The sequence below is a fragment of the Lepidochelys kempii genome, chromosome 1 (assembly GCF_965140285.1).
Source record: "Lepidochelys kempii isolate rLepKem1 chromosome 1, rLepKem1.hap1, whole genome shotgun sequence".
NCBI classification, from domain to species: Eukaryota; Metazoa; Chordata; order Testudines; family Cheloniidae; genus Lepidochelys; species Lepidochelys kempii.
Genome location: NC_136380.1, coordinates 338,171,073 through 338,193,622, shown reverse-complemented (window position 1 = coordinate 338,193,622; position 22,550 = coordinate 338,171,073). Strand labels below are relative to the sequence as shown.

The 22,550-nt window shown below is 46.3% G+C and overlaps 1 protein-coding gene across 6 annotated transcripts in view; it reads right to left on the bottom strand.

Moving 5' to 3' along the window:
• BEND7 (BEN domain containing 7) overlaps nucleotides 1-22,550 on the bottom strand; it is a 100,607-nt gene that overhangs the window by 10,439 nt on the left and 67,618 nt on the right. The window contains exon 9 of one of the 6 annotated variants that reach the window (XM_078851179.1): nucleotides 16,248-16,279. The exons of the other annotated variants lie outside the window; for them this stretch is intronic. Within the exon in view, the coding sequence (XP_078707305.1) occupies nucleotides 16,263-16,279 (17 nt within the window). The 3' untranslated portion in view covers nucleotides 16,248-16,262. Of the gene's footprint in view, nucleotides 1-16,247; nucleotides 16,280-22,550 lie in introns of those variants that run through there. 6 annotated transcript variants of the gene reach the window in all.

Genomic DNA, 22,550 nt, shown 5'->3' with positions numbered 1-22,550 from the left:
ACGCTACAGGAATATAAGATGGCCAGAATGCTGTTGATTTTTGAATGGAAAACATGGTGGAGGTTCATGCAAATGAAAGTATTTCCTCTAACTTAAGCTAACAAAAGACAGAAAGTCACCATCTAGCAGACCAGAGACCAAGGAGCAAAGGTGAATGTTGCAGGGAGCTGATAATGCATAAAGACAGGAGGTTTGAATAGAAACTTTTGTACAGCCTTCATTACTGCAGTCACTGCTAGTGGAGCAATGCCAAGTTTTTGGTCTGACACTCCCTCCCTCCCCCCCCCCGCAAAAATAATTTTTTTTCAGATTTGGATTGACCAGAACATTCCAAGAATTCATGTTGATTTCACCAAATTATTTTGGTAGAAAAAACCTAGAACAATTCTGGGGGAAACACCAAGCCTAAATGTTTTGTTTTGGCCTCTTTTAAATGAAACATTTTGATTTTTTTCAATTTACTTCAATTTAAAATGTTATTTCTTAAAAAACAACAACTCAGTGTTTCATTTGATACAAAACAATTTTTTTAACTTTTTGTCTTGCTGAAATTTTCAAAAAAGTTTTCAGGTTGACACCCCTCCCCAATTTTTCAAAATGTCCAGACAAACAAAAATTTCATTATTTGCATAGCACTCACCATGAGTCCGGCCACTCAGACACCCCCCTCCAACCCCTCCCAAAGAAAATATTGAGTGAAAATTCAACATTAAAACAACGCTAGTGTTCTGAGGACAGTAACATCATTTCAAACAAAAACTACTGGCCTAAGCCTGATTCTCTTCTCACTTGTAGTGGTGTGAAGCAAGAGTAAAGTCAATAGAATCATAGGGATGCAACACTGGTGCAACTGATGTCAGACTCTGGCCCTGTATCTTCAACCCACTCTGTTTGGTTTGTAACCCTTCTGCCAGGTGGAGCCAGCAGCAACGGGTTGAGTATGTAGGGGTTCCTTTTCAACAACACAACACAGAACCAGCTCGAGCCCCCACCCAGTGACCTGGGACAATTACACACACACACCCCAGGCACCTCTAAGAGGCAATGCTTCCCCTCTCGCCAGCACAGAGTCTGAGTGTAGCAAAAACGTTTAATAAAAGGAGGGAAAATTAACTCAGCATTGATTTGGGAAAACACCGCAGCTAGGGTTCATAAACACAAACCATGAGGAAAAGACCCACCCCCAAGTAGGTTGGGCAGTGTCCTTTTCCCCTCGGGTTCTTAAGTCCAGCAACCCAAAAGTCCCTTTAACGTGCCTGTCCCTTTTCTGTATTCTACTCACAGTTGCTGTCCTTGGTCAGTGCAGCCCCAGAGTTCACCTCCCACCCTGTGTGGAGGGAGGGGGATAAGAAGGCACTTTATACAGTCCACTGCTCAGGCACTTACTCCTCACCCCAAATGACCAATTAGCACACTTCTGCAGGGCTCTGCTCTGGCCCTCTCTGCCAACTACCTGCTTGCCACACCTCTCTACCAGCTGTCCACTCACCAAGATATCTTCAGGGCCCCCACACTTAACACAGCTCTCAGTGATTTCAGCTATTAGTAGGGGAGCCTCATTGCTGGTACACACTAGGCAGTCTTCTACAATAAAGACACTAAAGTAGGCCTAATACCTAGCCCTAGGTATCAGTGATTTCAAGTCTACAGCATATAACAAGACTTTCAATTAAATTTAAATTAGCTCTTTCATTATACCATAGAGAAAAAAAAGGGTCAGATAGTACCTAGGACACTTAAATAGGACTTGAATCACGCAGCACACATAACTAACCCTGCCCTCTCTCAACTCTTTGGAATCCACATCCCCTGCCTAGAGAGTGCCATTTAGTTGAGGGTGAGTCCCTCCATTGGGGTAGGCCAGGTACAGTTCTGCTGCCCTCGGTTCACACAACAAGGCTAACAACCCTTTATTACTCCTTCCCCAATAACAAGGAGACTGGGGATCTAATACCAGCCACAAGTGATCATTTGGGCAAGCAACCCCATCATGCTGAGCACCTAGGCAGGGTGGGTGTGTCCATGCAAACAAGATCAGCTTCTGAAGTCTTTTCCCACTGTTCACCACTAGGTGTCAGGGGAGAGCTCATTCAGACCCTGCTTACAGGTTTATATATTACAGCTGTTGGGGCCAAATCTTGTTTATCTCATTATCTAGATCTTTAGATATACTTGTATGGCTCCATTACCAAAGTATCTAAACACCTCCCAACCTTATTAATGGATTTATTCTCACATCACCACTGTGAGATTGGGCAGTGCTGTTGTCCCCATTTTACAGATGAGGAACTTGGGCACCGAGGCTTAGATATGGTTGACACACAGTTTTTGTACAGGTGTAACTATGTCAGCTAGGGGTGTGGGTTTTTTTTTAACTAATATAACTATACCAGTGTAAGTGTTCCTTGTGACTTAATCCCCTTCCCATATGGTACAGTTAAAGCAATACAGCTTTTGTGCTTAGACACGGTCTAAGTGACTTGCCTAAGTCACAGGAGTCTGTGGCTGAGCAAAGAACCTAGGTCTGCTGGGTCCCAGGCTAGCACCCTAACAACTGGACCATCTTTCCCTGCCAAGTAGCACTTACTTAGGAATTAATTCCATTAAAGACAATGGGCTAGATTCCCAGGTAGTGTAAATCAGCAGAGTTTATTGATGTCAATGGAACTACTCTAATTTACTCCAGCTAATGATGTGGAGCTGACAAGATTATTCCGATGAGTAAGGTAAGTAGGATTTGGTCCATGGTTTGCATGCTCACCCACTGCTTAGAATCCGCCTGCAATATCCAGGGTGTGTTACATTTTCCTGTGAAGTCTGAACTTCCAGGCTTTCATTGCTATGTGATTTGACTATTATTAGAAGTAATAATATTTTAGAGGCTGTTCCCTTGTGTATGCAATGGTGCGATAGTGTATTATAGGCCAAAGGCAGCAAAGATCAGGATAGAAAATTGCTGATAGGTTCTGTCATTTATGATATCAGAGGTAGTTTTGAGTCTCAGACTTACAGAATGTAAGCAAAACCACCTCATCCACCCACAGTCGCTAAATATTTAGTCATTTTTAACAAGCTAAACAAAGCAAGCCCTTTGATTGGATTTATGCTAATGGCTCTTCTGTTGGCATTTCTAATTCATTTACATTTCATTTTAAAATTGCCTGTGTACATTTCCGATCCTCACTAACACCATTAGCAGATAAAGGAATGAGTAACAGGTCACAGATGCCACAAGATGGCAATAGTTGAAGAGCAATTTGTTTCAGTAAGAAGTGATCTGGATTCCCCAGCAAACTTGTGCCTTATTTAGAAGGGCACCACGCTGTAAAGGTCTCATGCATTAACCTTAGCACTAACATCACATTTTGTCCTCTGAAAACCTGAAAGCAATTTCTACAAGGTGAGTCTCATTCTTTTTCCCACTGCTGATGGGGAAACAGAGGCACAGTGCAGGTAAGTGAGTTACCCAAGATCATTAGCAGAGCTAGGAATGGAAGTCACCTCTCCTCTCCTTGTGTTTTATCCAACAGACCATGCTGCCAAATCTGTGCGGAGGGCTGGTAATTTTGGGACAAGAGCGAGTAACATTCAGATGAGCACAGCCCACTACAGCTACCATCAATGCAGTTACCCAGGGGGTAAATTGTGGGTCCTAATTTTCCTAGTTTAGGCCTAATTTAAGAAACAATGTACGTTTTGGCTTTCCCTGCAGATTATCTGGCTGTAACCTCACGTGTGCTCCTAACAACACTCACTTGGTCTGGCTGTGAGGGTGTGTCACTCGGAAGAGCTGTATCTTGCTGTGCAGGGGCCTACATTGACATCGGAGGAAGGCAACAGAAGGACTCTGCATCTCTGTGCATGGCCTTTGAACCTGACACACCGTTACATCAGCATTCACATTTAAGCAGTGCTTAATCTGGCCAGGCAGGGCCATCCTTAGCATTTATGGGGCCCTATGCAGTATTATGAAACTGGTTTCAGAGTAACAGCCGTGTTAGTCTGTATTCACAAAAAGAAAAGGAGTACTTGTGGCACCTTAGAGACTAACCAATTTATTTGAGCATAAGCTTTCGTGAGCTACAGCTCACTTCATCGGATGCTTATGCTCAAATAAATTGGTTAGTCTCTAAGGTACCACAAGTACTCCTTTTATTATTAAACTGGTGCCCCATGCCCCATGGCAACCTGGGCTCGCATGTGTATTTTAGATAACAGTGGTCTTTTGAAGGATTTATTGATCCAAGCATTTAAGGCTAAAGATGAATACTCAGATTGTTCATCTAAAAATCTCTAAAAAAATCCTTGCATAGATGTGATTTTATAATCTTCAGCAACATATTAATGAAATACTTTTAAAGCAAATTTTCAACTAAGGTCCTGTAGACTAACATGTTCTGAGTAAATATTACAGTCATGCACAGCTGTTTTTGTCAGTAAATTCGGAAACTGACAGTGTATACTGGGGGTTGGCAAATACCTGTTAAATGACTTCATTACCACTTGAATGGCTCGTTAACAGTTTCAATGTTGTGCTAATAGGTCTGGCAGGTTGCAAGGCTTTTTCACTTTTAAGTACTAGATCTGCTGTAGCTCACGAAAGTTTATGCTCAAATAAATTGGTTAGTCTCTAAGGTGCCACAAGTACTCCTTTTCTTTTTAGATCTGCTCTGGAGGAAGACTCACCAGGTTGCAACAGCCAGCTGTGGTGGGAGCCTGCAGGAAGGGTCAGAACAGGGATAGGAAGAGGCGGCAGAGTGAACACTAAGACCCAGGGGTGCCCCAAATGTCTGGATGCCCTATGTAGCCTTGTATACCTAAGGATGGCCCTGGTGCCAGGGCTTGTCACTTCATAGCCCCGGCACCTCTGGGCTTGCTGCATCAGTTATGAATGTAAAAAAAATTGCTTGAGCCCCAACCATAGGTGCTGACTCCATGGATGCTCCAGGGCTGGAGCACCCACAGAAAAAAATTAGCAGGTGCTTAGCACCCACCCTCAGCCAAGGTCTCCCCTCACCTCTCCAGTGCCTCTTGCCTGCCGCGGGCCCTGTTGATCAACTCCTCCCCATCCCTGTTCCGCGGTGTGCAGGAGGCGCTGGGAGGGAGTGGGGACGGGCTGTGCTCTGGGTAGGGGGCAGAACTTGGGGGGGAAGAGGTGAGGTGGGGGTAGGGCCTTGGGCGAAGGGGTGGAACGGTGGCAGGGCTGGGGGCAGGAAGAGGCAGAGCGGGGATGGGAATTTGGGGGAAAGGGTGGTGTGGGGGTGGAGCGGGGGCAGGAAGAGGTGGGGCAGAGGCTTGGGGAAAGGGGTAGATAGGGGCAGGGGCAGGGCCTGGGGCAGAGGGGGGGGGTCGAACCTCCTGGGTAGAGAGGAAGTCGGTGCCTATGGGCCCAGCACCTCTTTCATTACAAATTAGGCATTGCATTTAAGTGACCCAGGTTTGGATCCTTCTGGCTTTTGAGGACCACATAATAGCGTGTGTTAAGCATGGAGATGAAAGGAGTTGGGGGAGGGGGAGCTATTTCTGGAGAGAGGGCATGGGAATCTAATATAACACTTACAATTTGTAGGGAGGTCAGTCCTGTACTGGATATGGGCTAAAGCCTGGTTATAGGACGTGGTAAATCAGTGTTAGGTCCTGAGCAGCCTAAAAGTTGCAATCATGTTGTAGCTGAGGGTCCCTGGACCTAGCTGTGTTTGTGGTGTAGATGGGCCCTTAGTATAAAAGCACTTTAAAGTGCCATGTGCACCAGATCACTAGCTATTTTACTTATTCATTTGTTGATTTTTTTACTGAAATATTACTGTTTCACATACAACCATGAAACTGATGAAGTGAGCTGTAGCTCACGAAAGCTCATGCTCTAATAAATTGGTTAGTCTCTAAGGTGCCACAAGTCCTCCTTTTCTTTTTATCCCAAGCATGCAACTCTTTGGCACAAAAGCTGGGCCTGGAACAAAACACATGGCTGAGGTATCTATTTCATATCTAAGGGAGGAGAATCCCGAATTCCTCCAGCTTGATTAAAGGCAATTTACTGTTTAGTAAACAAAATGGCAGAGTGGATTGAGCAGTGCTCTGGGCCTCGGGAGACCTGTGTGCCGTTCCTGGCTCTGACACTGCCCTGCTGTGTGCCCTTGGGCAGGTTGCTTCCTCCCCAGTGGCTCACGTTCCTGATATCTAAACTGGGGCTATTGACACGGACTCCCTTTGTAAAGTGCTCTGGGATCTATGGAAGGTAAGTGTCCTATAAAAGCTAGGTTTATACCAGTGGTTTTCAAACTTTTTTTCTGGTGACTCAGTTGAAGAAAATGGTTGATGCCCATGACCCAACAGAGCTGGAAAGGAGGGGTATGGCATGTGGGAGAGGCTCAGGACTGGGGCAGAGGGTTGGGGTGAGGGGGTAAGGACTGCGGGGATGAGGGGTTTGGGGTGCAGGAGGGGGCTCCAGGTTTGGGGGGCATCTCAGGGCTGGGGCAGGGAATTGGGGCACGGGGTTGGGGCGTGGGCTTACCTCTGGCAGCTCCCGGTCAGTGGTGATGCGGGGGTGCAGAGGCAGGCTTCCTGCCTGTCCTGGCACCGCAAACTGCACTGTGCCTCGGAAGTGGCCAGAAGCAGGTCCAGCTCCTAGCCGGAGGTGTGCAAGTGGCTCTTGCCCGCAGGTACCTTCCCCCCCAGCTTCCATTGGCCAGGAACCATCCAATGGGAGTGCAAAGCTGGTGCTCGGGGCAGGGGCAGCGCATGGGGCCCTGTGGCCCCCCCAGCCTAGGAGCCAGACCTGCTGCTGGACTCTTCTGGGGCACAGCGCGGTGTCAGAACAGGTAGGGGACTAGCCTGCCTTAGCCGGGCAGCACCACTGATGGGACTTTTAATGGCCCGGCCGGTGGTGGTGATCAGAGCCACTGTGACCCAATGCCTTCCATTCCGTGACCCAGTACTTGGTCGCGACCCACAGTTTGAAAACCACTGGTTTATACATTATAATAGCAAAATTATTTCCTAGCGAGTGCCCTGGAGTTGTCATTGCTGGGCTCTGGCCTTTTGTAGTCTGACTCATTGAATTACTGACACAGTGGCTTGACAGGAAACAGCGAGCTGGTAAATACTAGATTTTTTGCCTGAAAACTTACAGGCAAAAGTTATGGGAAGCCTCAGAAGAGTGCTGCCCAGCTAGGAACAATTCACTAGGGGCCTGACTGTGCAGCCCTTACTCACAATGGTGAGTCTTAGTCACATGGATAATCCCATTGATGGGCAGTCTGGTCTCCTTAGGGAGTACCAGACCAGTCCAGGAAAGGGGGAAGCTGAGAAAAGAAGAGAAGTGGGGACAGGGAAAGCTTCAGGACCCAATCCATCCTCTCTCAGCTGCAACCACGGAGCTCTGCTTCCACTGCTGTGAGTAGTTCCTTGCAAGCTACCCAGCTACCTGCTCCCGCCATAGCCTTTAATGCAGCCAGCCACAGGACTGGCTCAAATGTACCTTGCTGCAGCTTCTCTGCTTGCACAGTGCTCAACTCAGCCATATGTGGCACCAGCCCATGTCCCCCACTCTCATGCTCAGCTGCATGTAACCTGCCGAGCTGGAGGGACGGGAGGGGGGAGCAAAACATATAATGGGAAGAAAGAGATTAAGTGGCAGAAATAAAAAGCCAAAGGGGAGAGGAAAGAGGTGTTGGCAGACAAGCACATAGGAGAAACTGATTCATTCTTTGGCCCCCACTGCGTGGTTTGGGTCAGGGCTTCAAAGGTTAATGCCCCTGCCACCTATGGCCCAGCGACTCACTGAGTCCACCTGCTATTGTTACGGGTGGCGCAGCTGAGGCAGGGGTTGAGTCAGGAATCCTGAGCTGCTAGACAAGACAACTTCCCCGGGGGACTCTGGAGAAGTTAACTGAAAGGTACACTGCTATTGATCGCCTTCAGTAAAGGGCTGACAGTGAGCATAGTACTGCAATAAATGTTCGATGCAAAATCAGTTCGCGCACTAGGGTTAGGCAGAGTTGATGCTATTGAGGTTATGCTGTCAGGAAGGCAATGACTTTAAACACACACAAGCCAGGAAATGAAAATATTCTCATGGTTACATTATTGTATGTAGTTTAGGTAAGTTAATGTGCTGATTAGTTAGGCTGTTACTGCGTATCTTCAGAGAGATTTGCCTGTGCAGTGCAGGTGAGTTACTGTAACTGAGAGAATCATAGTGTTGCATTTTGAGAAACAAGTGTTCTGACATCATAATCAAAAAGGCTGACAAAGGAGGTGCTGTCGTCATCATGAATAGGTCAGAATATGAACAAGAGGCTGCTAGGCAGCTCTCTAACTCCACATTCTACAGGCCATTATCCTCTGATCCCATTGAGGGTTACCAAAAGAAAAGGAGTACTTGTGGCACCTTAGAGACGAACAAATTTATTAGAGCATAAGCTTTTGTGAGCTACAGCTCACTTCATCCATCTACTCAAGAAACTCCCTGAAAAACCACAGGAACAGATCTATGTAGACACATGCCTAGAGCCCTGATCAGGGGTATTCTGCTTCCCAAGATCCATAAACCTGGAAATCCTGGACGCCCCATCATCTCAGGCATTGGCACCCTGTCAGCAGGATTGTCTGGCTATGTGGACTCCCTCCTCAGGCCCTGTGCTACCAGCACTCCCAGCTACTTTCGGGACACCACTGACTTCCCGAGGAAACTACAATCCATCAGTGATCTTCCAGAAAACACCCTCCTGGCCACTATGGATGTAGAAGCCCTCTACACCAACATTCCACACAAAGATGGACTACAAGCTATCAGGAACAGTATCTCCGATAATGTCATGGCAAACCCGGTGGCTGACCTTTGTGACTTTGTCCTCACCCATAACTATTTCACATTTGGGGACAATGTATACCTTCAAGTCAGCGGCACTGCTATGGGTACCCGCATGGCCCCACAGTATGCCAAAATTTTTATGGCTGACTTAGAACAATGCCTCAGCTCTCATCCCCTAATGCCCCTATTCTACTTGTGCTACACTGATGACATCTTCATCATCTGGATCCATGGAAAAGAAGCCCTTGAGGAATTCCACCATGATTTCAACAATTTCCATCCCACCATCAACCTCAGCCTAGACCAATCCACACAAGCAGTCTATTTCCTGGACACTACTCTGCTAATAAGCGATGGTCACATAAACACCGCCCTATACGGGAAACCTACTGACCGCTATACTTACCTACATGCCTCCAGCTTCCATCCAGGACATACCACATGATCCATTGTCTACAGCCAAGCTCTAAAATACAACCGCATTTGCTCCAACCCCTCAGACAGAGACAAACACCTGCAAGATCTCTATCAAGCATTCTTACAACTACAATACCCACCTGCCGAAAGGAAGAAACAGATTGATAGAGCCAGAAGAGTACCCAGAAGTCGCCAACTACAGGACAGGCCCAACAAAGAAAATAACAGAACGCCACTATCTGTCACCTTCAGCCCCCAACTAAAACCTCTCCAGCGCATCATCGAAGATCTACAACCTATCCTGAAAAATGATCTCTCACTCTCACATATCTTGGGAGACAGACCAGTCCTCGCTTACAGACAGCCCCCCAACCTGAAGCAAATACTCTCCAGCAACCACACACCACACAACAAAAACACTAACCCAGGAACCTATCCTTGCAACAAAGCCCGATGCCAACTCTGTCCACATATTTATTCAAGTGACACCATCATAGGACCTAATCACATTAGCCATGCCATCAGGGGCTTGTTCACCTGCACATCCACCAATGTGATATATGCCATCATGTGCCAGCAATGCCCCTCTGCCATGTACTTTAGCCAAACCAGACCATCTCTACACAAAAGAATAAATGGACACAAATCTGACATCAGGAATCATAACATTCAAAAACCAGTAGGAGAACACTTCAACCTCTCTGGCCACGCAGTAAAAGATTTAAGGGTGGCAATTTTGCAACAGAAAAGCTTCAAAAACAGACTCCAATGAGAAACTGCTGAGCTTGAATTAATATGCAAACTAGATACCATTAACTTGGGTTTGAACAGAGACTAGGAGTGGCTAGGTCATTACACATATTGAATTTATTTCCTTAAGTATCCTCACAACTTCTTGTCAACTGTCTAAATGGGCCATCTTGATTATCACTACAAAAGTTTTTTTTCTCTCCTGCTGATAATCATCTTAATTAATTAGCCTCTCACAGTTTGTATGGTAACTTCCAACTTATCTGTATGTGTGTCTATATATATCTTCTTACTATATATTCCATTCTATGCATCTGATGAAGTGGGCTGTAGCCTACAAAAGCTCATGCTCTAATAAATTTGTTCGTCTCTAAGGTGCCACAGGTCCTCCTATTCTTTTTGCGGATACAGACTAACACGCCTGCTACTCTGAAACCTGTTCTTCCTCCATCATGTCTCAGGGATTTCCATTTCAAGCAACTTTTATTTTACATGCAAAAGACACTGAGCCAGATTCTCTGATGGGGTAAATCAGCATAGCTCAGTTGAGCTCAATGAAGCTACCCTAATTTACAATAGCTGAGGATCCAGCTCACTTTTTCTAACTGCCAACCCTGCAAACTGTACCTTGTCCAGGAAACTCGGCATCAAGCCTATCATATCTATCTGAGCATTAGCCTCTCTCTCACTTAGAAAGTCATCCCGTCTTGATTTAAAGATTTCAAAGTGATGGAGAATCCACCACATCCCTGGATAACTAGTTCCTATGGCTTATTACCCTCACTGTAAAAATGTACTCCTTATTTCTAGTCTGAATTTGTGCAACATAGTCAAGCTGATCTAAGCCCTGGTGTTCACACTGCTAGGGCAACAGAAGAATTCTTCAGTCAACCTCGCTACTGCCTTCTGAGTGGTGGATTAACTACAGTGGCTGAAGAACCCCTTTGGTAACGATAGTAAGTGATTTATGCTCCAGTGATGCAGTTGTAGCATTTCTAGTATAGACACTCTACACCGGTTTCAGAGTAGCAGCCGTGTTAGTCTGTATTCGCAAAAAGAAAAGGAGTACTTGTGGCACCTTAGAGACTAACCAATTTATTTGAGCATAAGCTTTCGTGAGCTACTGCTCACTTCATTGGATGCATAAAATGGAAAATACAGTGAGGAGATTTATATACACACAGACCATATTCTACACCTTGCATCATTACTGTCACTTTTTTCTGGACCCTTTCCAATTCGTCAACATCGTTTTTGAAGTGTGAACACCACAACTGGATACAGCATTCCAGCAATGGTCATACTAATGTTGTATATAACGGTAATACCACTCCCTATTCCTGCTTCATAGTCCTCTGTTTAAACATCCATGGATCTCATTCACCCACTTAGCTACACCAGGGGAGCTCCTGTTCATCTCATGATCTACCATGACCCCCAAGTCCTTTCCAGAGTCACTGCTTCTCAGGATATGGTCCCTCCCATCTTCTAAGTGTGGCCCATGTTCTTTGTTCTTGACCCTGCCTTTGGCTGTGTTAAAATGCATATTGCTTAAATGAGCTGACCTTACCAACTAATCTAGCTCAGCCTGCATAACTGACCTGTCCCCATTATTATTTACCATTCTACCTGGTTTTGTGCCAGCTACAGGTTTTACCCATAACTTTCTATTTTCTTAAAGATTATTGATAAAGACATTGAATAGCAGAGGGCCAAGAAGAAATCTGGGCAGTAACCCCCCCCCCCCCAAATGATGATTCCTTATGTACAATCACTTCTGTGATCTATTAGTTACAGTTTTAAACCCATTGAATAAAGGCTACATTTGTGTCATACTAAGCTGAGAGGCAGGCTAGGTTCTTTCTTTCTCATGCAGCCATGCCAGCACTAAATGTTCTGCAGGCCAAATTATGGCCACAATGTTACACATGTGCAACCCCAGCAGTTTTCAAATTGCATCCTCAACACCATTGCCTTGGGTGGGTGGAATATTATAAGCGCCTTTAGCCAATCCCGCTCCTTACATCAAACCTAGAGGTCTTGCATTAAATGTGAGCCCTTTTTTTGTCTTCTGTAAGCCAGGTGTGATCCTTGGCAGGGAGAATGTGCAGTGCTAGTGATGGGAGGTCCTAATGAAACACAGCGGGACACGCCCTTCAGAATGGCTGCATACCTAGAGTGGTGGTCCCTTCTTGCAGTAGTATTAGAATACACAGTGTGCTTCAAATGGGAGCTCTTGCAAATGCCATGAGAAATGTTAGTAAAGAGGCTGCTGAAGATCCAGTTTACTCTCTGACAAAACTCGAGTAGTACTTACTGTGACATCATACTGTCCGTGTGTATTAATTATATCACATACACACACTCTCCCAAAGCTAGAAGGGGCTATCAACTTCCATCAGGGAAACCGCCCTCTTCACAATTTCCCTATGGCCCTATGGTGCAGCTCTGGTGAGCACTTACTGACCCAGATAAACCCATTGACGTAAATGGGAGTAGTCGTATGAGTTAGTGCTCCCCAGCACAAACAAGGGGTGCACAACCTGGCCCTGAAAATAAAAGTTCAACCTCTTATTTAAAGAGAAATAAAGATTAACCAGAAAAAAATACATGCAAATCATCATTGCCTTGTCCACAGCCGGGATCGAACACAGGCAATGGCACTAAAGGTTTGCTTTGTTTTTTACTGACACATAATTTGACATTTGATTTGCCTTCTCTTTATTTAGGGCAAGAGAACATGGGCTATACTTGTATGCTTCTCTCTCAGCACATAGGATGATCCTGTCCATAAGTTCAATATGCTTGCTCAGTTCAGTAGGCCAAGTTCACCTCCAGTGTGACTCCAGGAAAGTCCATGGGGTGTCACCAAGGATAAATTTGGACCATCTTGTTTGCTTCTCTCAGCCAATGTTCTCTTGCTAATGATGGCTAAGGCCCAATTCTGCTTTCTAGAAGAAGACTGATCAAACCCTACTTTGATGTACTCTATTTCATGTATTTCAGAGTTGACCTCCCCTCATGATTGCTGCTGTTGTCTCATTGTACATAGGTGCTGGAACTAGAAGTGCTGTTACCTATCAGTTTTGTGTTCTTGGGGAACCAGGGTGCAGTACCCAGCCTGTCTGATTCACGAAAGACCTTCCCCCCTCAGCCTCTGCTTGAACCAAAGCCAATCAGTAGAAAGACAAAAAGCAATGAAAAGGCAGGGAGAGACACACCTAAACCCCTCCGGACAAGGGTGACAGAATTAAGGAAACTTCCCTAGCCTCATTTGCATCCATTGCCTCATTAACATACAGAATGGAGAACAGAGATTCCAAGGCAAGAACCGCATGGAACTCTGGGACCAGAAAAGCAGGAAAGCACTGCATGATGGGGAATCTCTGCTCCAGACGTAAACGAACCCATGCCTGCACAGTCGTTATCAGACCAATTCTAGTAATAAATCCTTTGTTGGTATCCAAAATACTGAAGTTCCCTAATTGCATTGTGAGCTCCCTCCAAGGAACATGGCCCATAGCCAGGAATGATCAGTTCCTATATGTCTAGCCTGAACAAAACAACTTTGGTATACTCCCTTGAGCCATCAGTTTACCCATAAACAAATCTAGTGTTCTCCCTTGAACCATTGTTGTTTCTCTACAAAAACCCCTACCCATGCTCAAGTAAGTGTTGTGATGCCTCGATCCAAAATCTGTATCAGTTCCATTAGGACTTCATCTTCTCCTGCCTGATCATGCTGGGGGCTCTGCCTGTCTCCAGCACTCCGGACCCACAGCCACCACGACCATCTGGGATCCCCAATCGATTCAAGCTTCAAGGAGTGGTGAGAACCCAGTTCTCTCTCTCTCTCTCACTCTCGGTATAGCCTTCTGACCCTGACTTGTGTGATCAGTTATAGTTTTCTAAACCTGACTTTTATAATCAAATTTAAGTTAGATTTAATATTATCACTGTTTTGTTTGTTTGGCTCCCCTTGTATGGTTATTACCTGGCAATAAATAACTTTCATGGTTAAGCTGGTTGCTTCTCTCTCTCTCCCGCCTCCTCCGGTGGGTGTTTTTTGGCTTCCCTATTCGCTCTGCAGCAATGCTCCTCGTATTTAAGCTAAAGATCCCTGCAGAACCAAAAAATCCTGTGGGGTTTGCTAACGAAGTGGGTTACTACCAGAACAACTGTAACGTGAAAGTGGGGTAGGGACATGCTGAGTCTAGGGGTATATGAGAGTGGCAGACTGAAAGTGCTGCTTGATCCAGCCTGCTCAGACATACTCTATTCCAGTGCGGTGCCCACGGCATACAAGGGTGACAGCTTGGAGGTGCTGTTCGACCCAGCCTGCTGAGCCCAGGGTCATATAAAGGGTCAGCTTGGGATTGCTGATTAACCTGGTCCTCTCCGATGCGATGCGGGGGGTGTGTGTGCGTGTGTTTGTTTGTTCGATCCTGGGGCTGGAAGAACACAGCCCTGGGGAACCTAGGTCCTGCAGGATCGCTCCACTGGGAGGGAACTTTCAGCAGGGAGAAGTAGAGCTCCGTATGAGAACACAAGTGACACAAGCAGCACATTGATAGAATTACAGAACCCCCCTCCCTAGAAGAGTAACCCTAATAAATGACAGGTTTCAGAGTAGCAGCCGTGTTAGTCTGTATTCGCAAAAAGAAAAGGAGGACTTGTGGCACCTTAGAGACTAACCAATTTATTTGAGCATGAGCTTTCGTGAGCTACAGCTCACTTCATCGGATGCATCGGTTCTTTTTCCTAATAAATGAGCATACCCCAAAGTAATGGGCAAACCTGGTAACAGTGCTGGGGGTGCTGCTGCGCATAGGTGCTGGAACTAGGGGTGCTGCTACACCCTGTAGCTTGAAGTGGTTTCCATCATGTTCAAGGTATACAGTGTGGTTCAATGGCTCTCAGCATCCCCACTATAAAGATTGTTCCAGTATTCCTGTCACTGTACGTTGTCAACTATGAAAATCTCAAGAAAGGCAGTTCTGAAAAAAAAGAAAAACTCTTTCCAGTGCTGGTGTTAAAGGCAGAATGTAAATCATAGGCCAGAGATGGTCGTCTCATGCTTGAAAGCTTGTTCATTTCCTTCTTTGCCTGAGGGTGTTCTTTTCCCATTCCTTTTCCTTACAGAAGAAAATTCATCCTGTCTTGCATCCCTTGCTGCATCCTATCTTGTTGTAGGGTAAATCAGTAAATCCCACCACAGACACAGGCGTCAGTACTGGTTCAGGCTCTGTGTCTGGTGATCTCAGCTCCTTGCTTTAGTAATAAGCCTCTTTGCTGTCTCTGGGCATCACTGCGGTCTGCCTGCCATTCAAACATGCTTGTTCTTACCAACTATGAAGCTAGAGGCTGCTCTAAACCCATTTTGGGATCTACACTACAAAGTGTGTTTGAACAAGGACAACAGATTAGAATATGGCAGGGAATAGCTGGGACAGCTGAGATCTTAGTGTGGTAAAGTGCTCGAGCTGACCGAAAAGTTTGAGAATCACACATCCTGCAAAAGCCCTTACTCATGTGAGTAAAGCTAAACATGTGCATAAGGAGCTGCAGGATCTGGGCCGAGGATGGCAAATATTGTGCAGGCCTGATAATAATCTAGTTGCTGGTCTTTGTGTGTACACACACACACACACAGCCCCAAACACCACCCCCGTTGTGTGTGTGTGTGAATAAACAGACAACACATATGCCAAATCATTTCTCATCCTATTAGGAACCTTTAATTGTGCCTCTGTACCATTTTGGTGACATTCTGCTACTGTTTTACTCTAGATTCTGTTTTCTCTTCAACATCCTTTATGCTGCTGTTTTTAACACGACTGTTTCGCATCTCCAGGTGAATGCAAAGTTTTCCCCTCAATTGCTTGGATTTAACATCCTTCCTAACTCCACTACTGATAACTCTGCTGTCTTTACACGTGGTCATCTCTGTTTTCTTTAATCTTGCAAAAAACGTTGATCTGGTCCTTTCCAGCTTTGGCTGTTGACACTCAGAGTGTGGCAGTCCATTGCCACTCATTGGATCTTTACAACGGAGCTGGGAAGCGCGGTGCACGGCGGTGTAAACTGCTTTCGCAGGACTGTGCTGGAAATTAAGAGTCAGATCCGAGGCAGTTGTAAATGGTAAATTGACATAGCTCCAGCAACATCAACGGAGCCACGCTCCAGGCACCAGCTGAAAATATGGCCTCATGTTAAATGCCTGATTCTCCACCACCTCGTGTTACAGGAGGTACCCTTCTGGATCAGAGCCAAGGTCTCTCTAGTCCAGCAGCCTGTCTGTAAATAAATCATAATTTATATTTGTGTAACATGGAAGAGAGAATGGAATGGAAATACAGGTAAAAACACGGGCAGTTTATGCTCACTCTGCACAGCTACACATGAAGACATGAGATAAATGAGAGTGGAGAATCAAGTCCTAAAACTCTCTTGGGCTCAGTTTCACAAGTATTAAATCAATCTCTTTTTCTATTCCTTTGCTATTAGAAATATCCATATATGGGATCAGTTGCACATTCTTCCAAGGTACTTTTATTACAAGCTGATGATTTTGTACTTGATTGAACAGCATTGATGTGTTCAGACAAACATAAAAATCATTATTTATGATCATTTTAACCAAATGCCTGACAAACAGGGGGGGAGAGCAGTCACATGCACCAGGGAAACACGGAACAATATCTCAGCATTAAAAGAGACACAACAATGCAAGTTCTTTGAAACAGGGGCTTCTTTTTGATGTGGGGATGTATATTGCCTAGCACAATAGGGCTGTGGTCCATGCTTGGGGCTCCTGTGTGGTATGGTAATACAAATGAATAATAATAAAAAATTTCTCTGTGTCGAGTCCACTGGAGAAGTTATTTCACTAAGGTCCATGGGATCGTTTGGACACTGTAGCCAATGCATGTGGTTTTTCATTTAAACATTGAGTACCTATTCCCCAGATTCCTGCTCCAACTAGCAGAACTTCTTTGTTACTACCAGGGAGCTGCACCCACATAAAATGGTGTCACCGCAGGTCCCCGGCCTTCTGATGCTCTCCCCGGGTCAGGCAGACTCAGCCCTTGCAAGGTCCTAGAGCCCGGGCTCCAGCTCGAGCCCGAACACTTACACCTCAGTTAACCAGCCCCTAGGCTTGAGCCCCAGCGTCAGCTGGCACGGGCCAGCCGTGGGTTTTTCATGGCAGTATAGACATACTCTCAGGAGCACAGGCAGAGGAACAGACCATTTAACATTGTTTCTAGCCGAGATTTCCAAGTCATGTTATTACTGCTATTTGAAAGTGGGGATTGTAAGAGTTGGCATAAGGAATCATTTGAGGGGGATGTGGGGTGAATTCTCTTCAATTGCTGCCCTTCTATTTTTTCAGTTAAGTCTTGGGGGCTGAGAACATGTATCTCTGCCCCCTTTTTAGTATGTCTAGGCAATTGAAGAAATGAAACATTATTTATTAGTATCAGAGGGGTAGCTGTGTTAGTCTGGATCTGGAAAAGCAGTGAAGAGTCCTGTGGCACCTTATAGACTAACAGACGTATTGGAGCATAAGCTTTCGTGGGTGAATACCCACTTCGTCGGATGCATGGATGCTCCAATATGTCTGTTAGTCTATAGGGTGCCACAGGACTCTTTGCCACTTTTATTTCTTAGTGTAACTCTTCTACCGGGTTCCCAGTAGCAAAAACGGTGGGGTTCAATATCTAGGGCAGAGGTGGGCAAACTATGGCCCGTGGCACTGCCCTGCCCCTGAGCTCCCGGCCAAAGAGGCTAGCCCCCTCCCTTCCCCTGCTGTTCCCCCTCCCCCACAGCCTCACCTCATGGCGGCACATGGGCAGCGCGGCTGACTCTGGATGGGCAGCGCAGCTGTGAGCTCCTGCCGCTCTGAACGGCATGGTAAGGGGGCGGGGGTTGGATAAGGTGCAGGGGGTCCCGGGCTGCAGGCAGGGGGCTGTTGGATGGGGGGTGGCAGTGAAGAGACGGGGAGCAGGGGCGGTTGGATTGGGGGTGGTGGTCAGGGGACAGAGGGGTTGGATAGGGGCTGGGGTTTCAAGGGGGCAGTTAGGGGCGGGGGGGGTCCCGGAAGGGGGCAGTTAGGGGACAAGGAACAGGGTGGGTTGGATGGGTTGAGGGTTCTGAGGGGGGGCAGTCAAGGGGCGGGAGCCAGGCTGTTTGGGGAGGCACAGCCTTCCCTACCCAGCCCTCCACATAGTTTCGCAACCCAGATGTGGCCCTCGGGCCAAAGAGTTTGCCCACCACTGATATAGGGATTCCTCTTAAAATTAACAATGTACCACTGGAAAATTGTATTAAGGGGACAGAGCATTAATTTGGGACAACCACAGCAACAATAAATCAACATGTTTATATGAATGAGTAAAACACCCACCTCAGTTTCCCCATATGATGCGGTAACCATCTGATGAATAGATGTGCTTTTAATGTACCATTTTCCCTTTTTCCCCTCAGCTGCATCCCACTGATGGGATGTTGTGAGTGGTTAGCAAAGTCCAAAAGTGCACTCAGGCAGGTCCGGCTCCAGCTCCTAGGAAGAAGTGCTACTTCGCTTCTGTGGGGTGCTTGGCTGCTACCTCTAGCTGCAATACTATCTCTGCAACAATTCAGCCCAATGGCTCCACCTCCTAACACAGGTAGAGAGGTTACAGCTCTAGTGGTACTGGGTTGGAAATGCCTTACCACTCTCTGCATCATCTCTTGCCATGCTGCTACCCCTCACTGCAATGTAGCCTCCACACCATCTCTCATCACACTACTATGTCTTATCACAACGCCAAGCCTGGGTCCTCAGGCTCTTTCACTTGATATAGCTATCGTGAATTCACTTCTCGGCTCCTCAGAGCTTAGATCAAGTGTAAGTAGTCTCTCGGCCTATCAAAGGCAGTGATCAAGTGTCTTGATGTTTTTGGTCTTTTGGCCCCAAGATGAAAACCTCGTCTGTGTCTCTTGGACTGTGAAGTACAAACATTATCTCTTAAGTTATACCTGTTCTTATCAGTTTAATATCATTACCAGAGTACAGCAACATATACAACCTCAAAGCAGAGTCCTTTCTACAAAACTGGAATATCTTCCTTGCCTAGCCAAACTCCAATAGCCAGCCATGCAAGACCAAGAATTTAGTTATGGTGACTCCCCACTCAGGACATATTAATTACAGCTCTATTCCCCTTGTGTCACATAATCAGAACAACAATATTTCATTACCCCATAGCCAAAACTTTAATCACTTTTAAACAAAATGACCAGGATGGTAAGTAACCAACATGCAAATAAGGCCTGCTCATTCTGTCTCTTACTCTGGTTCACCAATAGATGGGCAGAGAGTGCCTTCCCTCCAAAACTCTCGAATGAGGCAGGTGGTTGCCTAATTCCTATTGATTTTCACACTGATTGCCTTGCCCTTTGTGCTTTTGAAAACTTCCTGTGATATCAGTTCTTTGCCAGTGACTCATTATGAAACTGAGATGCCTGTCCCTCTCCTATCAGGCACCTTGCCTGAGCTCTATTCCCAAAAACTGTGCAAGGAATGGGAGTACGCTAAGCTTCTTATTTGCGAGAAGAAAAACAATCGTATCCATGGGATCTAGTGGCGAATGCATCCAATGCACTTTCACTTGTGTGGGAAGTTTTGTCTGCCTGCTGCCTTTGGCTCTAGTCCCTTAGACAGCCTATGGGGATTGGTGAAAATGTTAATTTCTACTCTTCGATGAAGTGGGACCAGGGGCAACATTTTTAGTCCCAGGCCAGAGCACCAAAAAAGATGAATGTATCAATCTATCCAACAGTCTGAAAAGGGCAGTCAGGACCAAGGGTTGGAGCAGGGTCAAACCTGAGACTGAGAGTAGCAGAGAAGTTTGTAGTCAAGTTCCAGGCTGGGGTGGATATCAAGGATCAGAGTCCAAGTCAAATTTTAAGGTCTGGGTCAGAAGGCGAGATTCAAATCAAGCCAAGGTTGAAGCCAGGGGGTGAAGTGCAGGATTGGTCAGAGTAGCTACAGGAGACACATGTTTTTGCCTGGACGCTTCCTGGAACAGCCCTTGGGATTATAGAGGGCAAGGAGCCAATCAACAGCCATGAGGCTGCTGCCTGTTAGACTCCTTGGGACAGGACTTCCCCTGGTCTGTGTCTACAGTGTGTCATGGGTAGCGGAGTGCAAGCGGGTTGCAGGTGCTGCTGAGTGGCAGCCTGGAGGTATTTGCTGCTTAGCAGCTCTACAAGCCTGGGTCTGAGACCCCCTGGGCCCTACAACCACTTGAGAGTCTTTCAGTGCATTTACCCTCACAACACCGCTGTGAGGTGGGCAAGTGCTGTTAAACTCGCTAGGGTATGAATTGTCTATTTAGCACAGTGTCAGTGATTAGATAACATCAATACATGACTCTGTTGTGACCGTTCCCCATGCCACAGGATGCTGGGGGCAGCTCCTGGCCAGGCCAAAGCTGCCCACACTGAATCGAGCCTGTGGAGAAATACAGGGCTGCAGCCTCCAGGGCTGTCAAGCTGGCTCCTCTCACTGGTATTACATTATCTTTAAACCCCAGACAGACTCGGGCACTCATCTTGGCCATGCACGGTCTGCGACGAGGAGCGCAGCCTGAGCTCTGGAGAGCATCAGTCTCCAGGCCTAGGAGCACTGGACACTTTTGCTGAATGACATGAGACGCTCCCTATCCTGAGGGGCTGAGGTAGCATGGTTCCTCTGAAGAATCCCAGCTCCCACTGGCTCAAAGCCCAGTGGTGGGACCTCATCCTAGGGCTCCTGCACAGCACTGTGGAGAACGAGACTGTTTAACAGTCTCCATTCAGGGCTGCAGAAAGAGTTAATCTGTCACGGACACAGGCTGGGGCACAGGACGCTGGGAAATGCCATCCCTTGGTGCAGTAAATGCATCTGCAAGTGCTGGGCCAAGGGCATGGAAGACAAATCTCACAGACTTATCCTGCATCTGTCATGAAAATGATGCAGGACGTTAGCTATACAAGGGGACTGCTAGTACGTAAACCCTTTAAGACAAAGTTACAATAGGACGAGGCAGAGGGAAGGGCAAAATGACCATTCAGTGATGCAACAAAGAGCAGGCTAACTTGATGTTCACTTTGTTGTTTTTCTATTTGATTATTTCGAGTTTGCATTTTCTTCTTTGCTTTGCCTTGGCACCTAGGGCTGTGATCATTACGCCATCCTGCCCCTTTGGATTGCCATGGCATCTCTACACGCATGCAGTTAAGTCTCTCAATGCCCCACTTTTGGCTTCACTGGATGCCGACAGCAGGCTCTGCCATGTACAGCGCCCTCATGGAGCTCACAATTTCAGTGCAAGGCTCTGCCCCCCCAGCTGAGGCGAGGAAGGGCCATGTTGCGAATGGAGCTTGTCCAGCGGAATGTCTCCTACAGGACCCCGGTAGGTTACAGTACAGTGATAACTCCCACATGTAGATGAGAGACCCTATTTGTTACACCAACTAGCTCCATGGGCTGAGGTAGTGGCCTTATCTGCAGCAGCCATCTCCCTCCCCAAACATTGATCATTGTACTTTCAAAAGCACTCAGCACTGGCTAACTCTGCTTCTACTGACATCAATGGAAAACTCCCAATGAACTCATGAAAACACTAGAAGTAAGCAGGGACCATCCCCCCAAAGAAGTTCCCGCTAGTTTCTTCTAACTAACCGTGCACCTCAGATCCAACAAGGCCAGATGCTGAGAGAAATAGGTAGAAGTCAGGCAATTACAAATCAAGCTGTTTCTACAGCTCTTGGAAACACACAAAGCACCTGTGCCGCCGTGTGGGTTTCAGACTGACAAAGCCGCTAAGGCCTCCACAAAGAAAGGAACTAGAATAGAAACACAACAGGTTTGTTGCCGAGGTTTCTCAGTCTTCCTTAGTGCTGACCATTTTTATAAACAGTCCCTGTTTGCACTGGCGCACAATAACACCTCCACAGAGAGAAAGGCAGTGAAATTATTTCATTTCTTAAAGCACAGAATCAATGTTTACACAGCTTAGCTAAATTATTTATACCTATAATGTTATAGGTTTCACATCAGTGGCATTTATTAACATTCAGTGTATGAGAAATCAGACCTGACCTATTTATGAAAAATGATCTAGTCTCTCTCTACAAAGATAGGATACACAGGGAAGGGGCTAGTGATGAACCTTCATTCTCTAGCCACGAGAGACAACCCATACCCAAGGCTAGATTTAGGGGCAGGCGACCCAGGCAATCACCTGGGGTGCCAGGCGTGGGGGGCTCTGGGCTTGAGGGGCTGTTTTTGTTGTTAGTGACAAAAGGGAAAATAGAATGTTTGAAGTAACAAGTTTCAGGTATTCTGTATGTGGATTCATTTTTCATTAACCTCCTAGAATGTTCTGGACCTTTGTAGAATCTCGTGGAACCTTCTAGACTTTCTGAAAACGACATTTTCCTCGAACCTCCTAGGATGTTGTCAGTCATGCCCTTGTGGGTATATAAGGGGTGGGGTGTCGACAGTTAGTCAGTGAGATATAAGAATGAACTGAAGTGA